This window comes from Plectropomus leopardus, chromosome 10 (genome assembly GCF_026936395.1).
Source record: "Plectropomus leopardus strain MGB_pleo_1.0 chromosome 10, ASM2693639v1, whole genome shotgun sequence".
Classification (NCBI taxonomy): Eukaryota; Metazoa; Chordata; class Actinopteri; order Perciformes; family Serranidae; genus Plectropomus; species Plectropomus leopardus.
The window spans coordinates 16,253,824-16,276,402 of NC_142185.1; the positions used below are offsets into that span (position 1 = coordinate 16,253,824).

General features: G+C 40.0%; 1 protein-coding gene across 1 annotated transcript in view; it reads right to left on the reverse strand.

The window, feature by feature from the left end:
- abca12 (ATP binding cassette subfamily A member 12) overlaps positions 1–22,579 on the reverse strand; it is an 81,071-nt gene that overhangs the window by 44,226 nt on the left and 14,266 nt on the right. Inside the window, exons 15-33 of the mRNA XM_042494168.2 lie at positions 21,962–22,126; positions 21,514–21,722; positions 21,080–21,213; positions 19,198–19,312; positions 14,121–18,632; positions 13,610–13,722; positions 13,277–13,344; positions 12,688–12,836; positions 12,363–12,493; positions 11,745–11,887; positions 9,544–9,711; positions 9,111–9,328; positions 6,938–8,059; positions 6,615–6,721; positions 5,326–5,432; positions 4,438–4,637; positions 3,969–4,045; positions 1,853–1,983; positions 663–833 (exon numbers count right to left, since the gene is read on the reverse strand). Coding sequence (XP_042350102.2) covers positions 663–833; positions 1,853–1,983; positions 3,969–4,045; positions 4,438–4,637; positions 5,326–5,432; positions 6,615–6,721; positions 6,938–8,059; positions 9,111–9,328; positions 9,544–9,711; positions 11,745–11,887; positions 12,363–12,493; positions 12,688–12,836; positions 13,277–13,344; positions 13,610–13,722; positions 14,121–18,632; positions 19,198–19,312; positions 21,080–21,213; positions 21,514–21,722; positions 21,962–22,126 — 8,040 coding nt within the window. The remainder of the gene's footprint in view (positions 1–662; positions 834–1,852; positions 1,984–3,968; positions 4,046–4,437; positions 4,638–5,325; positions 5,433–6,614; positions 6,722–6,937; positions 8,060–9,110; positions 9,329–9,543; positions 9,712–11,744; positions 11,888–12,362; positions 12,494–12,687; positions 12,837–13,276; positions 13,345–13,609; positions 13,723–14,120; positions 18,633–19,197; positions 19,313–21,079; positions 21,214–21,513; positions 21,723–21,961; positions 22,127–22,579) is intronic.

The window sequence follows — 22,579 nt, forward strand, 5'->3', positions numbered from 1 at the left end:
CTATGACAACGGCAGCACAGAAGCAGCAGCCAGTAGCTCCTCAAATCCTTGCTATTTTATTGCTATATTTTGTTATATTTTGCTATTTTTTCGACTCCATGACCCCTTGTGCTGAGGCACAACTTTTCTCTGATAGAGAAGCACTTATCAACATCAAGAAAAGTTATTTGGAGTTCGGACTAGATGCAGCAGACCATGAGAGGATCTCAACCAACGGCATACACCAAGCGGCCAGTCAGACCAGGGGGCAGAAACGAAATGGAAAGCGCCAGATGAAGAGTGGGAGGAGAACCAGCATCAGGGCGGGGCTCACTCAGCAATGGGGAATCAGAGACTGCTCTGCACACATCTTCACAAAGCCATGGTTAACCCCAAACATCCTGGACCAAGCTGTTGCACTGGACGGACGGACCTTGCTGGCAGCCAAAAGGACTCAAAACTTTGATGCAAATTCAAAAAATGCACTGCAGTAATTGAATGATGACATCAGCAGCAACATGTCCAAGCCACCGGATGGAATCTTCACAGTAGCTGCTGATTTTATCAACTCATCCTTCAACTCCAAAGATGTAGCGGGATCAAGGACAAATGTAATTTAATTTTTTAAACTTTGTTTAATAAATAAATCTACCTTCTACCTTCTAATATGAATGCAACCTTACTCTGTAGATGAGTTTCTCCATGTTGAGATGGCGAGCCATCAGCAGTGAGAAGCTGTACCACTGTTCAACAGACAAGGAGCAGAAGGTCTTTAAAATGGCCACATCTGTCTCTTTCATTTCCAAGGCTGCTGTGGAGCCGCAATGACGAAGGTTGAACAACCAGGACAGGATCTGTTTCAAAAGCATTAAAAGAGTATGGAAACAGTTGTTACTAACAACAGAAGCACGGGAGAAGGTACGTCATGAATAGAACAACAGACATATGATCCATATTCTGTCAGTGCATTTACATCACTGATATATCTTCTTTTAAAGTTTTTGCCTGAGGTTTTATACAGTAAATTGGCTTCTAAATTCATGTTTTCATGCACGATTTTAGAACCAGCTGGATTTGATTTCTCCTCCATTTAGTGAAAACAACATGTATTATGTTAGTGGACAAATTAGTTTTGCTACTCTGAATGCTTGGCAAGAATGGTGTGCAATCAAGCATACATGCTGAGACAATGGTGAAGATTTGGAATGGTAAAACAGTGAAAAGACAGGTGTTATCCAGGCTTAACTGTTATTAAAGTTGGCAATCATGGAAATGTGTTTGTTCCAATTCAAGGGACGTGCATGAGTCACATCGGTCAACTACTATACAAACATATCCACCGCTGTTTTTCCTGTGAAGTGTGCACAGTATTGTGTTACCAGGAACTCTTTTAAAATATTTGTATGTGTACTTTTTTGCAAAATAATCTGAAGTGTGTGAGCAAAGACATAAAGAGGATTGCCTTTTATTCCACTAGGTCATGTCGGTTCTGCAGAAATGGTCCATGTACAGTGACAGTGTACAAACTGATTTTGATTTAGGCTTATAATTCAGTATCCACTGTAATGAAATGTTATTACACAAAACAAGCCTGCTTTATGAAATGCAACTTCTGTATCATTAGCTGAAGGTTACAGGGTTATCCTCCATTGTAAGTTACATTTAATGTAGGTTGCACCATGTAACACCAGCCTAAGGCAGAGTATATATGCTACAGAGGATGAGGATGAGAATGATGCAAGTCCACATTATATGCTAGTTTATAAAGGGAAATATGGCACAGATTTGTGGGTATGGAAGCACGTCTCTTCAAAATAATACAATAAGGACTTTGTTCCACATTATACAATCTTATATGTATACCCTGGCTCACCTCTAAGTTGTTGTTAGGCAGTGTGGTTTCCATCAGGAGGTGGAGAGCGACTGGATCAAAGTCCATGTGTTGTTGAACATCCATGATGAAGGCTGTTTTATCCCTCAGCATCTCACCAACTGTTACAACTCCTGGGAAATACAGAGATGTTAGTGTTTTTTTTTATTATGACATTGACAGTGTACTGTTGTGTGTTCAGATGTAGCTTTCTGTTTTTCATTCTCAATAACTGTTTACTACAAAAATGCTCCTTGCAAAGAGCTGCTGTTTTGTCAGTAGGGCTGTACAATTGAAATAAAAAAAAATATATAAATATATATCACAGTCTCGATGTTAACGTTTATGCAATCTTGTTTCTAAATGACAAAAATTAATTCGCTACTATTTCCCTATGCATTGATGTCATGCTGCATTCACTTGTTGACTTATTTGCTACGGAACAATCCCACTTGTCTTTAAGTGTTTCCTCCACCAATGGGCTCCACCACCTCTCTGAAAGAAACAATATTTTATTCATGCTATTTACCAAATTCATGTGCACTAGTTTTATTTTAGTTCAGTGTGAAAGCTTTCACTGTCTTTTCCTGTTGCTCGGCTGCCTTTGGAGTAAGAGAAATGCAACCAACACAAGTTATGTTACTGGAGTTAACAACCTCTCGTCCCACTAATGTAAGTGCAAAAAAATCTAATTTATTGGTTTAATCCACCCGAAACCAAAGACAGACACATGTCAACCCCAAACTAGATGAGCCGAAGGTGGCGGGCTTCTCCCCCACTAACAAGTGTGTGTTGTGGCTCAACTCTTGTGTGTGCTGCAGCCCAGAGTTTTAAAGGTGTCTGTGTACAGAGGTTTTAAAGCTTTTGAATGACTCTTAGTGGTTTGAAGTTTTAAGTGTCTCTCCTGCACTGTTGTATGTACTTGCAAATATTTGCCCTAATTTACTGTATAATGTTCACTTTTAGATGGATAGGATTCATGTTAAGTCACTGCAGATGAAAAGCCAATATTTCCTGTTTTGACTGCTTCACATAAAAACAATTCTATAACTATAATATGACAATGTGGGACTTTTATTGTGAAGAATGTAAAGGAAATAAAACGTTGACTGTTTTACAGCCGCTTAACTCAAAACAAGCACGTCATAGGGTCAGTGTGTGTGTTATTAATTGTAAAGCATTCAGCAGCATTTCAGTTAATAACTTTAATGCTCTGAACTAAAACATAAAATGAGACTTGTATTAAAAGCGACTTTTAAGTTTATGTCCAGCACTTTGATATATGTTATACTTAAGACAAGCAATTTGATATATCTCATGTTAATGCAATCTGTTTAAAGCTCTGTAAATATTTTTGATGAAAAATAAAAATCTTGTGAGAGAATCATGATCTCTTTTCTTTGGGAAAAAAAATCATGATTCACATTTTAGCAAGAATTGTGCAGCCCTATTTGGCAGAAAGGACACTGTCAAAAGCAAATGACATTAATTGTTTTCTCAGGCGGCAAATTACAATGAATGAGACACTGGTGCAATGTTCATTAGAGGAACAATCATGGACTAAGTGACAGTGCAGAAATTGCCCACAGTAGTAAGTTATTATTGATAGATAATCCAGCAACATGGACAGTGCTGTTATCAGGCAAGAGTGAGCGACAGGTAAGCTGAAATGAGTAGTCTGTTGCTATGGAAACAAGGTTTGTGATCTGCTTTTTTTCTGCTGCTAGCACACCATGAATTACCCTTTTAATACAAAAGTGACCACAGACCTTAATCTGAATTTAGAACAGTTCAAACCTTTCTTTATGGACTAAGTACTTGTTGTTCTCCTGAAAATATCTATAAATCAAATTTCTGCAAATTGGATTGTTATTATCAAATTGTTATTTTGGATATGAACAGTCATATGTGACTGTCTTTTCCTTATTCATAATTAGCCAGCCAAGAAAGCATATAAAAACAATAGTAGAAGCGAGGAGTACAATTTGTTTGTCAGAAAACACAGAAAAGAGGGTGGTAGGTCTATGAAACAGTGTAGTGGTGGAGAAGGAATATATTATATATATTATCATCATATTGTGAAATACAGACGCTGTTGTGATATGAAGAAATGTCTCACCTGGGGAGGTGACGTTAATGTTTAAAGAGCTTAGGCTGCTGGTGTTGAAGCCCAGACCTTGACTCAACACAGAGGACCTGTAAACACAGACACAAACAGACAAATGCACTTAAATCAAGAAATACTAAAATACTTCTTGAGAGGAAACATTGCCTTTATTTCAATAAAATAAAATGCCGCCAGGCGTCCTGCAGGCTAAATGGGCTGAGGTGTAAATTCAGTTAAACCAAGTCGAGGAAACTTTGCCTATTGGCTCCACACGGCAGCAAGATCAAAATACTGGGAGCTGAGTTATGTAAAGTGCAACAGCCCAGACCACTCTGTGACACTATTGATCAAAATATTAAAAAGGTATAAGAGAAGTAAAGATCTAGACAATGGTGAGAGCAGCTTTCCCTGTATAAAGTGCTGCTCATTTCTATAGAAACCATTAAAAGACAAACTTTTAAGAAGAAAGAAAATGTTGTACCAGTCTGACTGGACATTGTAGGTTTTAGGGTCTCCGATGACGGCCTGGAAGATGGCATCTGTCAGAGAGGATGTGTCCATCAACAGACCCTCAACCAAGGTCTTCAGGCTGGGTAGATAAGTGTGACACAGCTGACCAGGCCCAATGGAGAGGGACGACATCAGCAGACGCACAGTCTCTGTTCCTTCGACCTTGCACACCTACAATAAATCAATCATGTAAGCACCAGATCTGGCAAAATCTAAATATCAAACACATGCAACACAGATTGGCTGGTTGGACATACGTGGCTGCCTACTGTGGCTTGGAAATGTTTTACTAGATTTAATTTTAAGGATTTAAGGGTTAAAGTCTGTCTCACTGTGACTGAAAGGACTCCAGGCCAACTAAAGAATTTGATCAGGTTTTTCTGAAAAGTTTTACTGGTGATGATTCTGTCTGGGCAAAACATTGAATGATTTTGATTTATGATTTGTGGCTTTTTTGGCACTGGCAACAAATAACAGCTTTTAGCATTTAATCAAAAACATATCATTGTCAACCAATGAAAATAAACAATTTTGTTCCAAACTGTCATCAAAGTCTCCAATCTGACCACAACAACAGTGTCATAACCACAACATAGCATGACCACCCTGACAACACTGCATCAACACTTTGAGCATGGGCACATACAGTTATGAGCTGGTCTAAACCCTGACAACATAAGTGTCATGTTGTATGAATTCTACACTATCAAAATCATCTTATTTCTAAGTATTTCTAATAATGTTACTGATTAAAACACTAAATGAACCCTTGCAGTCATTTTCAGATATTCTGAAGCACTATTCTTTTCTCTTTTGATGAATGTTTAATGTGTGAAAGTGGCTGGGTTAATAGAGAGACCTTGGATTCCAGGTGGCTTAGTTGCTCTATGAATCTTGGGTCTGTCGGGCTGATCTGGAAGAGCTCAGCTGCTGTTTCGATAGTCTCTTGCATGAGCATCAGGTTCTCTGTGAAGAGAGGTAGACAGTGAAGGAGAAAGGGGGGAAAAGTGAGGGTAAGAGAGAGGTTATTAGAGTTAGACAGGAAGATGGGATAGGAGAGAGAAAAGAGGGCAATAAGGTCTGTAAGGTGACAGAATAACATGACATCCCACTGGGTTTCATTACGACTCGCACCATTACAAAGCGGCGGCATCAGCCAGCGAGCAGCAAATGATGTGCTTAAAGTGAAGCCCAGTGCGGGACTGATGGGGCCAGAAGGGCCAGCGGTACTAGACGCTGTCGTGCATTAAAACACATCTGACAAGCCCTAAGAAAGGCTCCACCTCAGGCAGCAAGATGTGATGACAGAATATTTAATTAGGCCAAAATTAGACAATGGTGATGTTTAATCTCAGGGTGCTCAACACCTAGAGGCCTTTGCAATTACAACAGTTCACTCTGGATGTGTGTGTGAAGAATATGAGTGAGGTTGTGGACAAGTGAAGCTTCTGCAGCTGCTTACAAAGTGATTCTATGCACTAAAAACATTATCACACAAGCACAGACGCCAATTAAAAGGAGGTCATAGATGTCCACTTGTGTGAGTGCGAGGGGAGACGTTTAGCGAGGGCGGACAGGATAAGTGATTGAATTCTACTTTGCTAATGAGATTTAAAAAGGTGCTGAGTGGCTTTCTGCTGGAGAAGGGCCATATGGCCTTGGGCTCTTTGGGAGCTCAAGCTAAGCTGATGTGAAGCCTTATTCCTCATATCTCCAGAATGAATTATGCCGCACTAATCATGTATACAATAACAACAGCGTTAACAAAACCTTTTATGGTCTTCTCATGGTCCCGTAATAGCTATGAAGGTCAGAGAAAAGGGGTGGCATTCTTCCATGCTGTGTGGCTTTTAATGGCATGGGCTGGCAGATTGTTTATACATACATACTGTCACAGCAGGTTTGTAAACACAAGCTGCAGCAACAGTGTGAGCTCTACATTACAGCAACAATTAAGTATGAGTGGGAGGAAATTCACTGAGGAGTCAGTAGGTAAAGTTAATTTGGAAAAACTAAAAGGATAAAGCATCATTCATTTGGGGATTCTCTATTTAACTAATGGCTGCATTTCTCATTATAAAGCTGCCCTTGGTTAAAGAAGCCTCTGAGTGTCAAGACTGAAATAGTAGATCTGAACTGTTAAGTTACCTTGAGATTCAGTGGCAAGCATTCTGGCAATATTTTTAAGCATTGAGGAAAATGGAAAGTCGTCAGGAAGCATACTGACAGCATTCGTCAGGAGATTCATTGATGACCTAGGAAAGATAAAACAAAGATTGCTCATGAAACGGAGGCCAACAAAGCTGCATTATGGTGAAAAACAAGGCAAAAGGTGAAATTCAAAGCAGCTGTTTTTAGATGTTAGGGGCAAACAGATATCTGAATCAAGATTCTGATTTTACAAAACAAGAGAAAAAAAACATTTTTTTTAGTCTTTAAGGCATATTTAGGAAGATGCAAATAAGACTTACATCTGAAACGTGCCAGGGAGAGTGAGGAAGGAAAGCACCCCAAGGGTGGCATCAATGGTCTCTTCTCGAGAGGCTTCCAAGCCCCATGGCATGCCCCTTGTCGCTCCTTTCATCACAACATTCAGGTCACGATTGGCAAAGAACACGTGGACTGTCTCCATAATTTCTGCTGTGGTAACAGGGACAGAGATGGCTTTGAACATGGCAGGGTAGTCAATGTAGAGCAGGTCTATGAAGTCATCCATAGGCGTCCTTGCCAGCATCAATGGCGCCTCACGTCTGTTTCGAACCCTCATTGTATGGTTACCGCCTATGGTTTCCTGCCGAAACATACTCGGTGGGTTGTCCATGGAGATCAGAGGACCACTGCTGTTTACCAACTGTGTCAGCATTTCAATTATGTTTTCAGGGATATCTTCCAACAGCTCCATGTTTGCTGGCATGTCCATACTCATCTCGGTCAGAACAGACAAGAGACGGCTAAGGATGTCCCAGATTTTGGGCAAAGCCTGAGTCAGCAGATCCAGTCCAGATGCTTCAGTGGAGACCAACCATGCCAACATCTCCACCACCTCCTGCACGATCACCCCTGACTCATTGGATATCAAATATTTCTCCAAGGCATGGTAAACCATAGGTGCATCCCCAAACATCTTCATGTCCATCACCAGTTTCACAGCTTCTTGCATCATATCATAAATAGATGCTGCATCCAGTCCAGACACTTCAGTGGAGGCAAACCATTCAGACATCTCAGCCACCTTCTGCACGATCAAGCTTGAGCTGTTGGATGCCAGAAACTGTTCCAAAGCTTGGTAAACCATAGGTGCGTCCCCAAATATCTTCATGTCAATCACCAGTTTCAGAGCTTCTTTTATCATACTGGTAATAGATGCTTCCTGCGGTCCTCCAGAAAATGTCATGTCGTCTGACATGATGTTTGCAGAGGAAAGGAAGATCATCGCTGCTTCTCTGAAGAGCTCATGGGATACGCTGCTGTCTTGTATGAGATGGTAGTTGTCCAGGATGTGGCTCAGTGCTTTCTCCAGAGCTTCAGTGTAACGCTTCAGGAATGGAGCTACGCTTACCAACTCATCTGCGAGCATTTTGAAGTAAGACAAACTGAAGAGGGGAGAAAGTCAGTGAATGTTAAGTTCATTCTATACATAATGTAAAAAATGTAAATATAAATGAGAAAAATTTGAGACATCTGAAAGACCTAAGGGACCTCTAATTCTCACCCACCTCATTCGAGCAATGCAAGCCATGATTTTGAATTCATTTCCTGAATAGTGATTCCACAGAATTCTAATTTCTCAGCTTTAACCAGAAGTAATTTTTCTTCATCGTCTTGCCCTATACTTATTCGCATAGTTTCCAATTTTATCCTTTATAATAGTAGTCAGACCTGATTGATTCCCTGCAATATGCAAAATGCGATCCTTATCACCATGCCCGACTCATTATTGCAGCTGGTGTGTAAAGGGAAATCAATTTTAAGAGGATGTCTCAGCTAGCTGAATCATGATTAAGGTGCTATGTGTGAAGGCCTACCTGTTTTCAGGCAGAATCACATTAAATCAATTAAGTTGAACACAAATATGATACCTCCAATTCCTTGTACAATTAGGTATGAATTACATTGGCCTGACTGATGCATTATGGATAATGTAGAAACAAAGGGAGAGTTCATGTATACATGGGTCTATTTAGAGATGCAACTGACTGAAATGTAAAGAACATTTCTACAGTCAAATAAAACACTGTCAAATATGACCAGACTGTGGATTTTGTTCTGTGGCTGCACTATTTTTGATATGATTGCATCATTGTCCTCATATCCTGTGGCTTCAGAGCTGTCTGGTCTGTCTGATCTACTAAGGCCTCTATTGGTGGCTGGATTTCTCCTCACGCAACTTATGAATGCTGCAAAGAAGCTGTTGCTCTTTTGTTCTAATGTACTGATCCATGCATATGTACGTTTTGAGAGCCTAAGGTTAATCTGATGTGATGTCAGTAATTACTTAATAATAACATTGATTTGGGATGCCAGATTTGATGACAAATAACTTTTTATAATAGATTTTCCTGTTTAGCACAGTATTTTATGACCAAAGTTGAGGGCACATCTTGTAAGCGATAACATGATGTTATTGCAGCTGTAAATAGTCACCTGTTTTGCATCTGCATGTCTTGGAGCTGGTTGTACCAGTGAAGCTGTGCCTCAGGGCTCAGTGGCTGGCCTGCAAGCTCAGAGAGCTGGCTGAAGAAAGCCTCGATGAGCTGCGCCGTTACAAGTGTGCTGTTAATGTTGACTTGGTAGAGAGACTGTATACTCCTGACAATCCTGGCAGCTGTGGCACTCACAGTCATTGGTCCCACACCCATGTGCTGTACAGAAAATATACAGGACACATGGACCATTAGCAATGTGTCAACTGTCAACTGTGTGTCAACACTGCCACCAAGTGGTCACATTGTGAATTGTACTTAAATATGGCACACATTTAATATTTCAGTGTGGTCTGAGATAAAATTGTGTAATATCCTTCCATCTAATTTGTTTGTTTGCAATTTCCTATTTAATTGGAAGTGCATCTACTCACACTCATATTCATGTGGGCATAGACATTCCCAGCAGCAGTATAGGCCTCAAAAACAGGTTTCAGGTTGATGTTGCACCACATAGCCATGGTGGCATGGCTTAAACCCGCTGCCTCTCTTATTGGCTCCCATGCTTTGAGAACTTCACTGCACTCCAATGTGCCATTAGCCTAGAGGGGAAAAATGTCAACATCTTATCGCGTTACATACCTATTGTTCACAGAAAACCAGTTCAGTTTGCAAGACAGAGATGCAAATAGAACAAAGTGTCTAGAAGACAAAAGGTAAAGGCACTAGGGAAATATCATGATCTCTGTTCATGCAGTTTGCAGAGAGGCAAAGAAAAGGCCATGAGTCTCACACAGGTATCATTGCTTCTTACAGACTGACAGACCAGGCACACACCCACACATACTGTATATGCATACACAATGTATCTAAACCAACAATGAGCTCACTATAGAGTTTAGATAGATTGTATCAGTGTTCCCTCTATGGAACACACAGGAAAAAGAATAATTTCCTATAACAATAAGAATGAAAATTACAGTAAATGTCAGAGCACATTTTGAACAGTGTACTAAGGTAAATGATACGAGTACTGATAATATATTTAAAGTCATAGTTTGACATTTTGGCAAACACGACTACTGGATTGGCGTCTATGCAGTTAATAAAATAGCACCAAAGGCTGGTTAGCTTAGCAATGCATGATTTTTGGGTTTAATTGGTCATTTTTGCCCTTTCAGGTTTTTCTTTTACAATTAAACAAAAGAGATACAACATGTTAGTAAATGAGCTTTAGAGGTTCTGGTATATGTATTTTGTTACCTTTGGACAGAGCCAGTCTAACTGTTTCTCCCTGTTTGCTTTGTGTTAAGCCAAGATAAGCTAAGCTACCAGCTGCTGATGGCATTTTGGCTTTATATTAACTATACAGGCATTAGAGTGGAATTAATCTTCTCATCGAACAATCAGCAATAGGTGTATTTTCCAGCATGTCAAATTATTCCTTTATGTAAAACACAAAAGATACCAAAGTTACCAGTTGACTAGATACAACTGCACAATCGAATGTGATCTTACAAAACAGCCCTGCAGTAAATCATATACTTCTTATCAACTTTTGTTGACACTAAAAATGTGATGATTTAACTTTATAGTATTTTTTAAACAATGTTTTACATTTTTTACACTGCATGAAAAAAATGACATTTTTTTGCATGCTAAACCACTTGCTGACTCTTGTGTATCTGTGATACATATCATTTTTATGTAATCCAAAGCAAAGCTTCAACAACATTGTTTTATTTCATTTTCAATTTCATCCACTGATAATTTAAGCACATTGTGAAGGCCTACAGAACACATGACTGTGATATATCAAGAGATAATGTTGTTGTTTTTGGTTTGTCTGTCTATGATGATTACAGGTACTACATTAAAATACCCACATAACTGTCTAATAGACATGAGTGTCATGCGTTTGTTTGTTTTTTTCCTGAATGCCAACATGCGCACTGTTACTGATATATCTTTGATAAATTAACATAGGTGGATAATATCAGCCTACCCATGGCTCACACTCTAGTTTGGTGAGTTTGTGACTCAAATCTGCCTAGCATTTAAGTTGGTTTTGCTTGTCCGTTGGTTCTTTCATATTGTAAGAAGACGTTTCAGCATCACCAAAAGCAACACGTTTTTAATAATGACTTCTTATCACTATCTGAGGTATATTCTTAACTTTTGGATGAGGCATAAATAACTAAAGTGACAAATTCCAGTCAACATCCAGTTGACAGCTACTTCATGATAATGTAATTCTAAGTGCTAACTAGCGAAGTCAAACCCACATGCTATTTGTGTCCTGTTCTGAGAATGTCAAAACCCCTTTGAGGGGGTAAATAAACACGCAAATGGCTATGCAGGCAGGTGGAACAGACAGATTTTAAAGAAGAACACACCCTGACTCTTACGTCAGCTCTTACATCAGTCAAGTGTTTGGACACTACTGATAATTTGGTGTGACACCGAGATGAGAGATAGGTATTGTTAATTGCAGTAACGCATGAAGATTAATGCATTGGTACAGTAGCTCCCCTTCCCTTCTCAGACACGCAAACATGTACCAGCAAATGACTGTGAAGACACTCAACCATAATGATAAAGTATGAACAAAGGCTATCCCAAAGAAAAGACTAACCTGTTCAGCTGCCTGCAACGTGTGTTCAATGGCACGCTGCATTCTTTTCGAGACTTCAGTCAAGTTAAAATGACTGCTGTTGACAGAGTGTGCAAATTCTCTCATCAGGATAACCACAGGCGTCTGAAGGCTTAGTATCAGCACTGGGAGAGAGAAAAGACAGAGGGTTTGACCAGTATAAATGGCTTTCCAAAAATGCTAGGTATAGACAACAAAATTAGTTATATTATTTAAACAGGAGACACTTTTGAATAGTTGTACCTGATGTGTTTAAGGTATGTCATGCAGTAAAGGTTGTGGTTTGTAAGGTGTAACTAAATCAAGTTTATAGGTTACATTTAATTATCCAATTATCTAATTATCTAATTATCTTATATGTGCTGATGGTAAATGGTAAACATTCTTCCTTCAGTCAACAAGTCTTGTTGTTTCTTGCTGTGTAACAGTCAGTGCATCTACATGCACAAACATTTTTCACTATCATTCTGATTATAACAGTATCATTATGATTTTTTTTCTAAAAATCTTTTTTGATGCAAAGAAGCAAGATGGCACAAGTGGCTCAAGCCATTATAAAAAATGTAAGACAGCAGCCTCACTGTAAAGTTGTGTCCTCACCGTTCTGCGCTTGAATGCTGTTCACTGTACTTCCTACGATTTTCTCAAACGCTGGAATAACAGATGGGACGCTGTCCCATATCTCTGTTCCTTTGAGGGTTGACAGTAAGGCCTCTAGTATCTTTTCAAGTCTGTGAAAACACACATGACATTTGGTTTAGGGCAATCACACATGCAACTTAACAGCAGTTATGAAATTTAAAAAATAATATTTTCATCTTGTACAGACATGCAAGTCATTCAGTGAAATACTTACCTCCTCAATTGATATCAAACAATAATTACCTTTTGGTTTGTTTCCATTAAAACTGGTAATCAAACTTACTTGTTCCACGTGTCTTCGTCTGCTTCTCCAGTCATAAGCTGCTCCAGGACTGTAGCAAGATATGCAAAGCCCTCCAGAGATGGAGCAATTGTTTGTGAGTCTGGGCCTCCCATGAAAAGTGGCCAAATTATGTTTAAGAGTTTGCCCATCTAACAACAAAAAAAGGGGAAAGAAAAAAGGGAGGCAACAGGGTTACATTTTCACATACTAATTTTATGTGTCTGGATGCAAAACTTCCACTACGAGGGTTGTTTCATGTAGCATGAGGTATGATGAAAACACAACACAAAACAATGAGTTCAGGACAACAACAGCTTAACTGATAAAAGATAAGATTTTTTTTTTGCTTTGTCTGTCTATGATGATAAATGAAACTGCCTTTCAATAACATCAAACACGCCTTTAGACATTAGCGTTTTGGAATTGGGTATTGGCCAATAGCTTATCAGCATTTTATTTTGAATGTAATGTAATTTTTAACTTGTATAACTTTTAATTGCTTAATTTTAATTAAAACATAACTGAATCGAAAGGAGTAAAACCAAACAAACATAATAAACTTCTCATGTGGTAGCTTTTTAAGTCTTACCTGACCAAAAATGAAAGGCAAATTTTCTTCTGACGGACTCTCAAAACTTGCCCAGAGACTCATGTTGCCTGAGATGACAAGAAATATTGTTAAGAATGTGGACCTTGATTTTAACACCATACATACAAGCATAACAAAAAATGGCTGAACCTGGAACGAAGCATCTTATTGTTACAAACAAACAGAAACATTGCTCTGCTTGGATCCAGAGCTCTTAGCCTGTCTGGCATTAATGCTTGAATAATGAAGTGCACAATGCGACCTCCACTCCATCAGAGTTCATCAGAATCCAACATCTTGTCTACCTACAGTGACACAAAGAAGCTGACTTGCCTTGGCCAGACTCCAAGATAAAGCGAGTGATGTTAATTAGGACAGAGATGTAGGCCTGGACTGGGCTGTTTGGCGGCAGGAGGCTCTGGACTGTCTGCATCTCATCCAGAATCCTTAAGAAACAAAGAGCATCAATATTTCACATCTGACCATGTCTCATCAAAAGGTCATCAAGTCTCATCTGATATTATCAATAGATAGCAGGACTGCATGAACTTCATCTTTCTGTTTGGTTTCAGTTATCCATCTGGACTAGTAGTTGTTAATTATGATCCCTGAAATGCAGAATCCTGCAGATTTTTATTATAGGTACCTGGTTAGTGCTGCAGGAAAGATGTTAATTTGTAGGCAAATCATGAAGTTATAATATAATTATTTTTTCTTTTTTTGTCAGTGCAAATTTGCATCAACATTTGCTAATTTTCAATCATTTTTCAACTGCATAATGTAACATTCAACAATCTAGTAATTTGGTCTAATAGAGTTTTAGAAAAATAACAGCATCACTCACAACTGGTTCAAGCTGTCTGGTCCACCACTTGCAGAGACGCTCTCAAAATATGTGGTTGCTATTTTGAGTCCAGCGAGCAGGTATTCAGCAAACATTTCTGGTACTGTCTCTTGGATGATGCTTTCAGCCCTCTTGAGGATGAGGAGGGAGACGTTACGTGATGAGGCGAAACTCATATCTGGTTGGACAATGAGACTAAGTGAGTCCTGTACGATTGCCAAGATATTCTGCTGCACAGAGAGTGGCGGGGTCATGAATATGGACAGGATCTGCATGGCACTTTGGACTCCCTCCAAGATGGCACCTGAGAAGTGGGGACTCTGTAGGCCACCTGGTTGCTCTGCCACCATTAGGGCTTTGCTCAGCGACATGGTGATATTGTGAATAATGGAGAGGTAAGCCAGTTGATCATCACTGAGAAAATTAACCATTGTTTCCATCAGCTCTTGGATGTCTTTCACAGGAGTGGAGACATTTATGGATTGGTTTCCCCATTGGAGCATACTACTGAGGACTGACTGGACATTAGGCTGTTTCAGCCATTTCTCTATGATGTCGAGGTAAAGCTTAATTTGGCGCTCATATTCATGCAGAGTGCTTGTGTTAAACAGGAGATTACCAAAGAGTTTATTCTGAGCCTCCAGGTTGACCTTTATGAGTTCATATTGATGCCTGAGAATCTCAACTGTTGTCTGGCCAATTTTACTCAACCCTGTACCATCTATTGGGTACTTGAGGTTGTTCATCAGAAACTCAACCTGCTTACTGACAAACAAAGAGAAATCCCCCTGTGCCAGCTGCGATGTCACTTGCATTTGTGTGATGAAGTAAAAGGGTTGGAGGAGCTCTGAGACAGAACTTGCACTGGTGATGTTTTCCAGCTTTTTCAAGTACCATTCCACAATCTCCAGATATACTCTCTGAGCTTGAATGGGATCTGCAAGCAAGTTGGGGTTCAAATTGTTAAATGGTTCCATGTTGGTGACCAGCTGTATCAGACCCTCTACCACTTTGATTTCATTCATGATCTCTGGAGTATCCAGGTGGTTCAGCTGGAGGGTCATCTTGATATTAGCCAGAGTGCTGTTCAGGATGTGTGCAAGAACAATGTTTGGGTTGGAGCTGAAGTTCACTTGGACGATGTCGTTGATTGTGTTATTGACGATGATCGGGATGAGTGAGATGATGGCTGTCTCATTCGGGAAAACGAGTATCTGCATAGCACTTTGGACTGCTTCAAAGATTGCACCTGAGAAGTGTGGACTCTGTAGGCCACCTGGTTGCTCTGCCACCATTAGGGCTTTGCCCAGTGGTTTGGTGATATTGTGAATGATGGAGAGGTAAGCCAGTTGATCATCACTGAGAAAATTAACCATTGTTTCCATCAGCTCTTGGATGTCTTTCACAGCAGTGGAGACATTTATGGATTGGTTTCCCCATTGGAGCATACTACTGAGGACTGACTGGACATTAGGCTGTTTCAGCCATTTCTCTATGATGTCGAGGTAAAGCTTAATTTGGCGCTCATATTCATGCAGAGTGCTTGTGTTGAACAGGAGATTACCATAGAGTTTATTCTGAGCCTCCAGGTTGACCTTTATGAGTTCATATTGATGCCTGAGAATCTCAACTGTTGTCTGGCCAATTTTACTCACCCCTGTACCATCTATTGGGTACTTGAGGTTGTTCATCAGAAACTCAACCTGCTTACTGACAAACAAAGAGAAATCCCCCTGTGCCAGCTGCGATGTCACTTGCATTTGTGTGATGAAGTAAAAGGGTTGGAGGAGCTCTGAGACAGAACTTGCACTGGTGATGTTTTCCAGCTTTTTCAAGTACCATTCCACAATCTCCAGATATACTCTCTGAGCTTGAATGGGATCTGCAAGCAAGTTGGGGTTCAAATTGTTAAATGGTTCCATGTTGGTGACCAGCTGTATCAGACCCTCTACCACTTTGATTTCATTCATGATCTCTGGAGTATCCAGGTGGTTCAGCTGGAGGGTCATCTTGATATTAGCCAGAGTGCTGTTCAGGATGTGTGCAAGAACAATGTTTGGGTTGGAGCTGAAGTTCACTTGGACGATGTCGTTGATTGTGTTATTGACGATGATCGGGATGAGTGAGATGATGGCTGTCTCATTCGGGAAAATGAGTATCTGCATAGCACTTTGGACTGCTTCAAAGATTGCACCTGAGAAGTGTGGACTCAGTAGGCCACCTGGTTGCTCTGCCACCATTAGGGCTTTGCTCAGTGGTTTGGTGATATTGTGAATGATGGAGAGGTAGGCCAGTTGATCATCACTGAGAAAATCAACCACTGTCTCCAACAGCTCCTGGATGTCTGTCACAGCAGTGGACAGATTTACAGAGGCGTTTCCCCATTGGAGCATACTACTGAGGACTGACTGGAGATTAGTTTGTTTCAGCCACTTCTCTATGATGTCGAGGTAAAGCTTAATTTGGCGCTCATATTCATGCAGAGTGCTTGTGTTAAACAGGAGATTACCAAAGAGTTTATTCTGAGCCTCCAGGTTGACCTTTATGAGTTCATATTGATGCCTGAGAATCTCAACTGTTGTCTGGCCAATTTTACTCAACCCTGTACCATCTATTGGGTACTTGAGGTTGTTCATCAGAAACTCAACCTGCTTACTGACAAACAAAGAGAAATCCCCCTGTGCCAGCTGCAACGTCACTTGCATTTGTGTGATGAAGTAAAAGGGTTGGAGGAGCTCTGAGACAGAACTTGCACTGGTGATGTTTTCCAGCTTTTTCAAGTACCATTCCACAATCTCCAGATATACTTTCTGAGCTTGAATGGGATCTGCAAGCAAGTTGGGGTTCAAATTGTTAAATGGTTCCATGTTGGTGACCAGCTGTATCAGACCCTCTACCACTTTGATTTCATTCATGATCTCTGGAGTGTCCAGCTGGTTCATCTGGAGGGTCATCTTAATATTGGCCAGGGTACTGTTCAAGGTGTGTGCAAGAGCAATGTTTGGGTTTGAGCTGAAGTTCACTTGAAGGACATCACTGATTGTGTTATTGACGGTGATCGGGATGAGTGAGATGATAGCTGCTTCATTACGGAGAGCAGGTATGTGTGTCAAGAAACTGCTGACACCATCAATTAAACCCATAACACACTGGGCTGTCACCATCTGGCTGCGCTGTGGTTTGAAACACTCGCGAGCATCGATAATCTGTATTATATTTACCAACAAGTCATTTACATTGGCAGCTCCAGCCAGTGCAGTAATGTTGTTTAGCTCCTCAATTGTTAGGTTCGACTGTCGCAGAGCATTCATGACATCCGACACAGTAACATTTGGTTTAGCCATGATTAATCTGGCAAAATGAAGAGCCTGTTTAAATGTTTCCACGTTGGCAGCATCATTTGAAGGAAGGAGGAGAGGGAAGAACAGCGATGCAATTTCCTCATATTCCTGTCCCAGCAGAGTAGAGTTGGTTGCAGCTATTTTGATGGTGACATCACCATTGGCTGAGAGTACTTTGTCTAATATCTGATCCAGGAACGTGAAGAGTTCTGAGATTCCAGCCAAACAGTTTTCTCCTGCTGCGCATTTGTTAACCTGATTAGGCAGAGCATTGAAATCCTGAAGAAAGTGAGCAGCTTCCTCTTGGACCTCAGCTGGTAGGAATGCTATAAATTTCTGTGCAATGAAGGACAGGGCAGCATCTGGTCCAGCCTGGACAAGGTTCTGAAGGGCCTCTGGGGTGAGAAGGCTAAGAAAGTCCTTGGAAAGCAAATGGAGGTCAGTGACTTGGGCTGGGCTAAGCTGCCCACCTGGTAACTGGATATGTTGGATTCTTCGCAGTCTGTACAGAGATATTATGAATTCTTGAAGCTGACGTAAACAAGCAAAAATGATGTCAGCTGGGTCACCGTTTGGAGAATCCATCACTTCTTTCAGTAGCTCCATGGCATGAAGGATGGCTTCTACAGAGCCTGCTGAGGTCTGGTTGGTGAAAGGCCGGATGGCTTCTCTGAGACGAGCCACATCATCAGGGTGGAAGTAGTTTGAATAGGTAAGCAGAGTGTGTCCCATGATATGGCTTAGAGACATGGTGAGGTTGCCCTCCAAGGAGAGAAACTGCACTATCAGCCGTTCCAGTTCAGGCAATGTTGGGTCTGTCTCATTGAAGGTAAAAATGTGCTGGTTGAGCCTGCCAACCTTGGAGGCAACATCGATCACTGTGGAGACATTGACAGGACCTTCACTGACAAGCAGAGGCAGCAGTGGACCTAGACCTACGGACTGTAACATGTTGCTAATGTGGGGAAGCATGACATTAGGGTCAGCGATGTTTTGGTCAGGAAGCCTGGAGATCATGTTGACAAAGTCAGCCAGGTTTTGCATCAGGTTTATCAGGTAGGCAGAGAGCACATCTCCACCGTTGATTTCTTGTTTCAAATATGATCCTATCATTTGTTGAAAGATGTCACCGTAAACATGCTGCAACAGATTCACAGCTCCTTTGAGAGACCTAAAGGACAAATGTGGAAAAGAACATGTCAGAACTTTGGATATTGCTATGAGTAATTTGCAATTGGTTGTTTTTTTGTTAGTTCGATGAGCATCTTGATAGCATTCTCAGATATAAGAGTGGTTTATATATAATCATATGAGCCTAAATAGTTGTTTTAATAGGCCAACATTCTATCAACAATTGAAAGTCAATCAGTGTGCTTCCATTGACATGAATAACCCATTTATGATGGGGTTTTGGACTATTCATCTATTTATGTGTTTGAGCATGTAAACAGCATATTCCGTTTGTGAGAAACCTGAAGATGATAGCTGGAGTACTCTGAAAGAAACTGGAGCGTATACACAGAATGTGAAAATCCCAATTTCTCTGTGCTCATGTAAACACCATACCCTGCATATGATCATAACCAGTATAGTTCTCATAAAGGGGTTATTTATGTCCATTTAACCACTGTCAATGATAGGACAATAAATTCTGTTCCAGAGCATACACAATACTTGCATCGTCTCCATGTTAAAAAGACATCATTCATTTAAACAAACATACTACAAGCACGTACTTCACTAGGACATCTTGGCTTGGTGACATCAGAGCCCGAGTCATTGCTTGAACAAACTGTGGCCAGTTCAAACCGGTATCACAATCCAAGTCTTGGTTGTAGATGTTAACAGAACCTAGAGTAGGAGGTAAGCATATCATATACATATGTGAGAACTGGTTTTGTCTATTCTGCTTTCTTAAATAAATCATTACTCTGTTTTGGGTGAACTGGTTTTGGCACTTACTGACTATGTGTTGAATCATTTGTAGAAATATTTACTTCACATATTCACCCTACACATGTTCCAGTGAGCTGCACTGTAGCATACCAGTGACATCCTCTATTAATTAATTTGCACATGACCATGTGAAGAAAAAAACACTGATAAAATAAATCTGGTCATATATTTTTTTTGGTCATGGTTTACTGGAAAAGGAACAAATCAAGGACTTAATCCTTCAATTGATTTTTGGTTGCTGTGCAAAGACAATGACAAGACTTTACTGACTAAAGGAGTACACAGACTATGGATAAGTACCTCATATCACCCAATTTCAAAATCCATTTACAAAGCTAGATATAAACACTATTACACCCAGGTTTTTTATGTGCCAAGGTCTATTTAAGTAGCATGTTGTGGTTTTCCTTTGTTGTCCTTATTTTCTACAAGAGCGTGTCACTGTTTTTTATCACCCACACAAAAAGGGCTTTTATTTATATTCTATAAAGAAACCATACAGTTAATGACAGTCAGTGCGTGCCCTATTTGGAGAAGTAGGATGCAGCAACGCCACAGAAAAAACTATATTTGACAGTACAGAACACAGGAACTGCTGTCTACTGTTGCCCGCATTCCTTGTTTTATTGTGTGACATTGTTGGTGGTTAGTTTGGATTCACACAAAATCTCACAATCACACAAACAAACTCACTGATGAGCTAAAAGTACTGCTTTTGTCTATGGAGTCTGGCTTTGACAAGAGCTTAGATGGGGAACTGAAACAATTTCCAGCTGAGTAGTACTTTCACAAGGTGTTTATTGGAAGAAAAAAAAAGGACAAAGGTTGGACCAGACCAAACTGAAATTCAGCTTGGCTGGCTTACACCCAGGGGCTTCTCTTGTTCATGTTATTACGCAAGGAGTTGACTTGCGCTGGCTGAATGAGATTTAAAAAATGTCTTTTTGTGCTTCCCATTTGATATTTTAAAGTCTCTGCAACGGAAGCATTGTAAACACCACCAGGAGTACAAGACCTAAAATATCTGTCTGAAAAATGCAAGCGGCACGAAAGCAGTATGGCCAATGGTAAAAGTGTAATTATTTTTGGCAGGCTTTGCATTACTGAACAGCTGTCAGTAAGTGAATGCATGGATTACTGAATGCAACACTTTTTTCCTATTTTGCTGTCCTATGTAATACCAAAGCTTTCTGTTGATTGTTTTTAAGCTGTGTTTTTTTGTAAATATTAGAGGTAGCTTTAACCTGTTTCTTATTTGTGGTTAACAGAAGTGTATTTTGTTGATGTTTTTTTGGCTTTCTAGTGTTCGTGAGCTGTACATCCTGTGATGTTGAGATACAGGTGAGTTTATTTCTAGTTATTTTGCTGTTGGCTTTGAGGATTCCTGTACTATAAATCCTGTTAAGATACAGGTTAATGTATGTCTTGATGTGCCGTTGGCGTTAATTGTGTGAAAATCCTGTTGAACTTATTTATTGTGCTATTTGCTGGAAATCAGTGTATCTACCCTTAGGCTAAATGCATTGTTCATGCTGTCAATGCAAAAGAGACTAGTGACTGAGATGATTAACTTTAACCGGACAGGCACTGAGAAATCTGGAGGCCAAAGAAAAAGTTAAGCTTCTTTTTTAGAAAGAAAGGAAAAGAAAAGAAAAAACTCACAGTTTGCTGGCTGAGTTGTGACACCAGGGCTGTAGTTCAAAATCCAGTAAAGTGCATTGAAAGAGTCCTTTACCTCAGGCCACAGTTGACTCTTTTCAATTCTTTCTCCCAAATTCACCATGGAAAAGAAAACACTACAAGCAAAGCAAAGGACAACACTGTTAAGACAATGGAATGATAACAGATGCATGAACTGAGACATTGCGCACTAGACATTGAGACAACACGCAACTTTTTTTTCTATTAAATCAACTAAAATGGGCCATTCGACTAGCGTTGTCTATCTTAAAATAAATTTTGTCTCCTTAAAGTGTTTAAGTTAAAAGCATTGAATGACTGTGATATTTTCCATCACTTGTTCACATCAATATGTAGAGCACTGCAGCGCTCTGGAATGAAACCGTGCAGGTAAATATTCAATGCTCTTTCAAGACCTTTTTTGAAGAGTCTCTGTAACACTATGATTGCTGTCGTCTGGCATCCAGTTCATCCAGTACGCTCCACTTAGCTCTGTGGCCACTCTGTCCAAAAGCACAGCCAACTGTAGACTGTTATTGCTCAGCTTATGCCACTCAGAGAGAATCATGGGAAGTGTCACATTGTAGTCTTTTTGGTCAGTGATTGTGTTGTACACCTCTTGTGCCTGTGGAAACATATGAAACAAGATCTAAATCTGGAGCAATTATTCATAACAATAATATTTATATGTGATTATTTAGGACATCATGGACACCTGTAAATTTCTACAATACAAACAATCTGACCCTAAATGAAAGCAATATGTTCCGAGAGTGATGCATTAAGTTTTTATATAACAACTGAATATCAGTCTGCACATCTCTATTGAGTAACACTCTCTAAATGCAGTTAAGTAACTTTTACCTTCTGAACAAACGAAAGCCGGCCCATCTCTAGCGCCTGTTCTAGAGGGGCGATGTCCTGACAGACCGCTGATCTCCACACCTCAATCGTTACGCTCTCTGTTGTTAAGAGCCACTCAAAGGGACCCAACATGTCCTCACATGTAACCGGTGCATTTGACAGTATCTAGCAAAACAGAGGTAAAACAGCACCAACTGAGACGTGTTTGATACTTTATTGTTTTTCATACTGTTATCATAAACCTCAAACGTGACACAACTGACAGTGAGCTGTGAGAGGACCATTTGTTAAAATAAATATGGCAGACAGGTGTTCAGTAAGTCGTCTCAAAATTCTTGCATATAGTTTCATAATAAAGCTGTCTGAGTCTGTACAATGCTTAGCTCTGAGCATGTTCTTGAAAAACTAAAATAATAGTGAGCAAAAACAGCTTTAAGTAAAATTTTGTTTCGTTGTATTGTTGCAATCTGGGTCTAGTTTTTTTGCTTTGTTTTTTCTTTTTGGATTTAGCCCCATTTTCCTGTTTATGATAGCAATTTACACTGAGATTTCAATCCTGAGAAATGTGAGTGTGGAAATAGCTTCACAGCCACTGTTCATTAACAGTCAAACAATCAT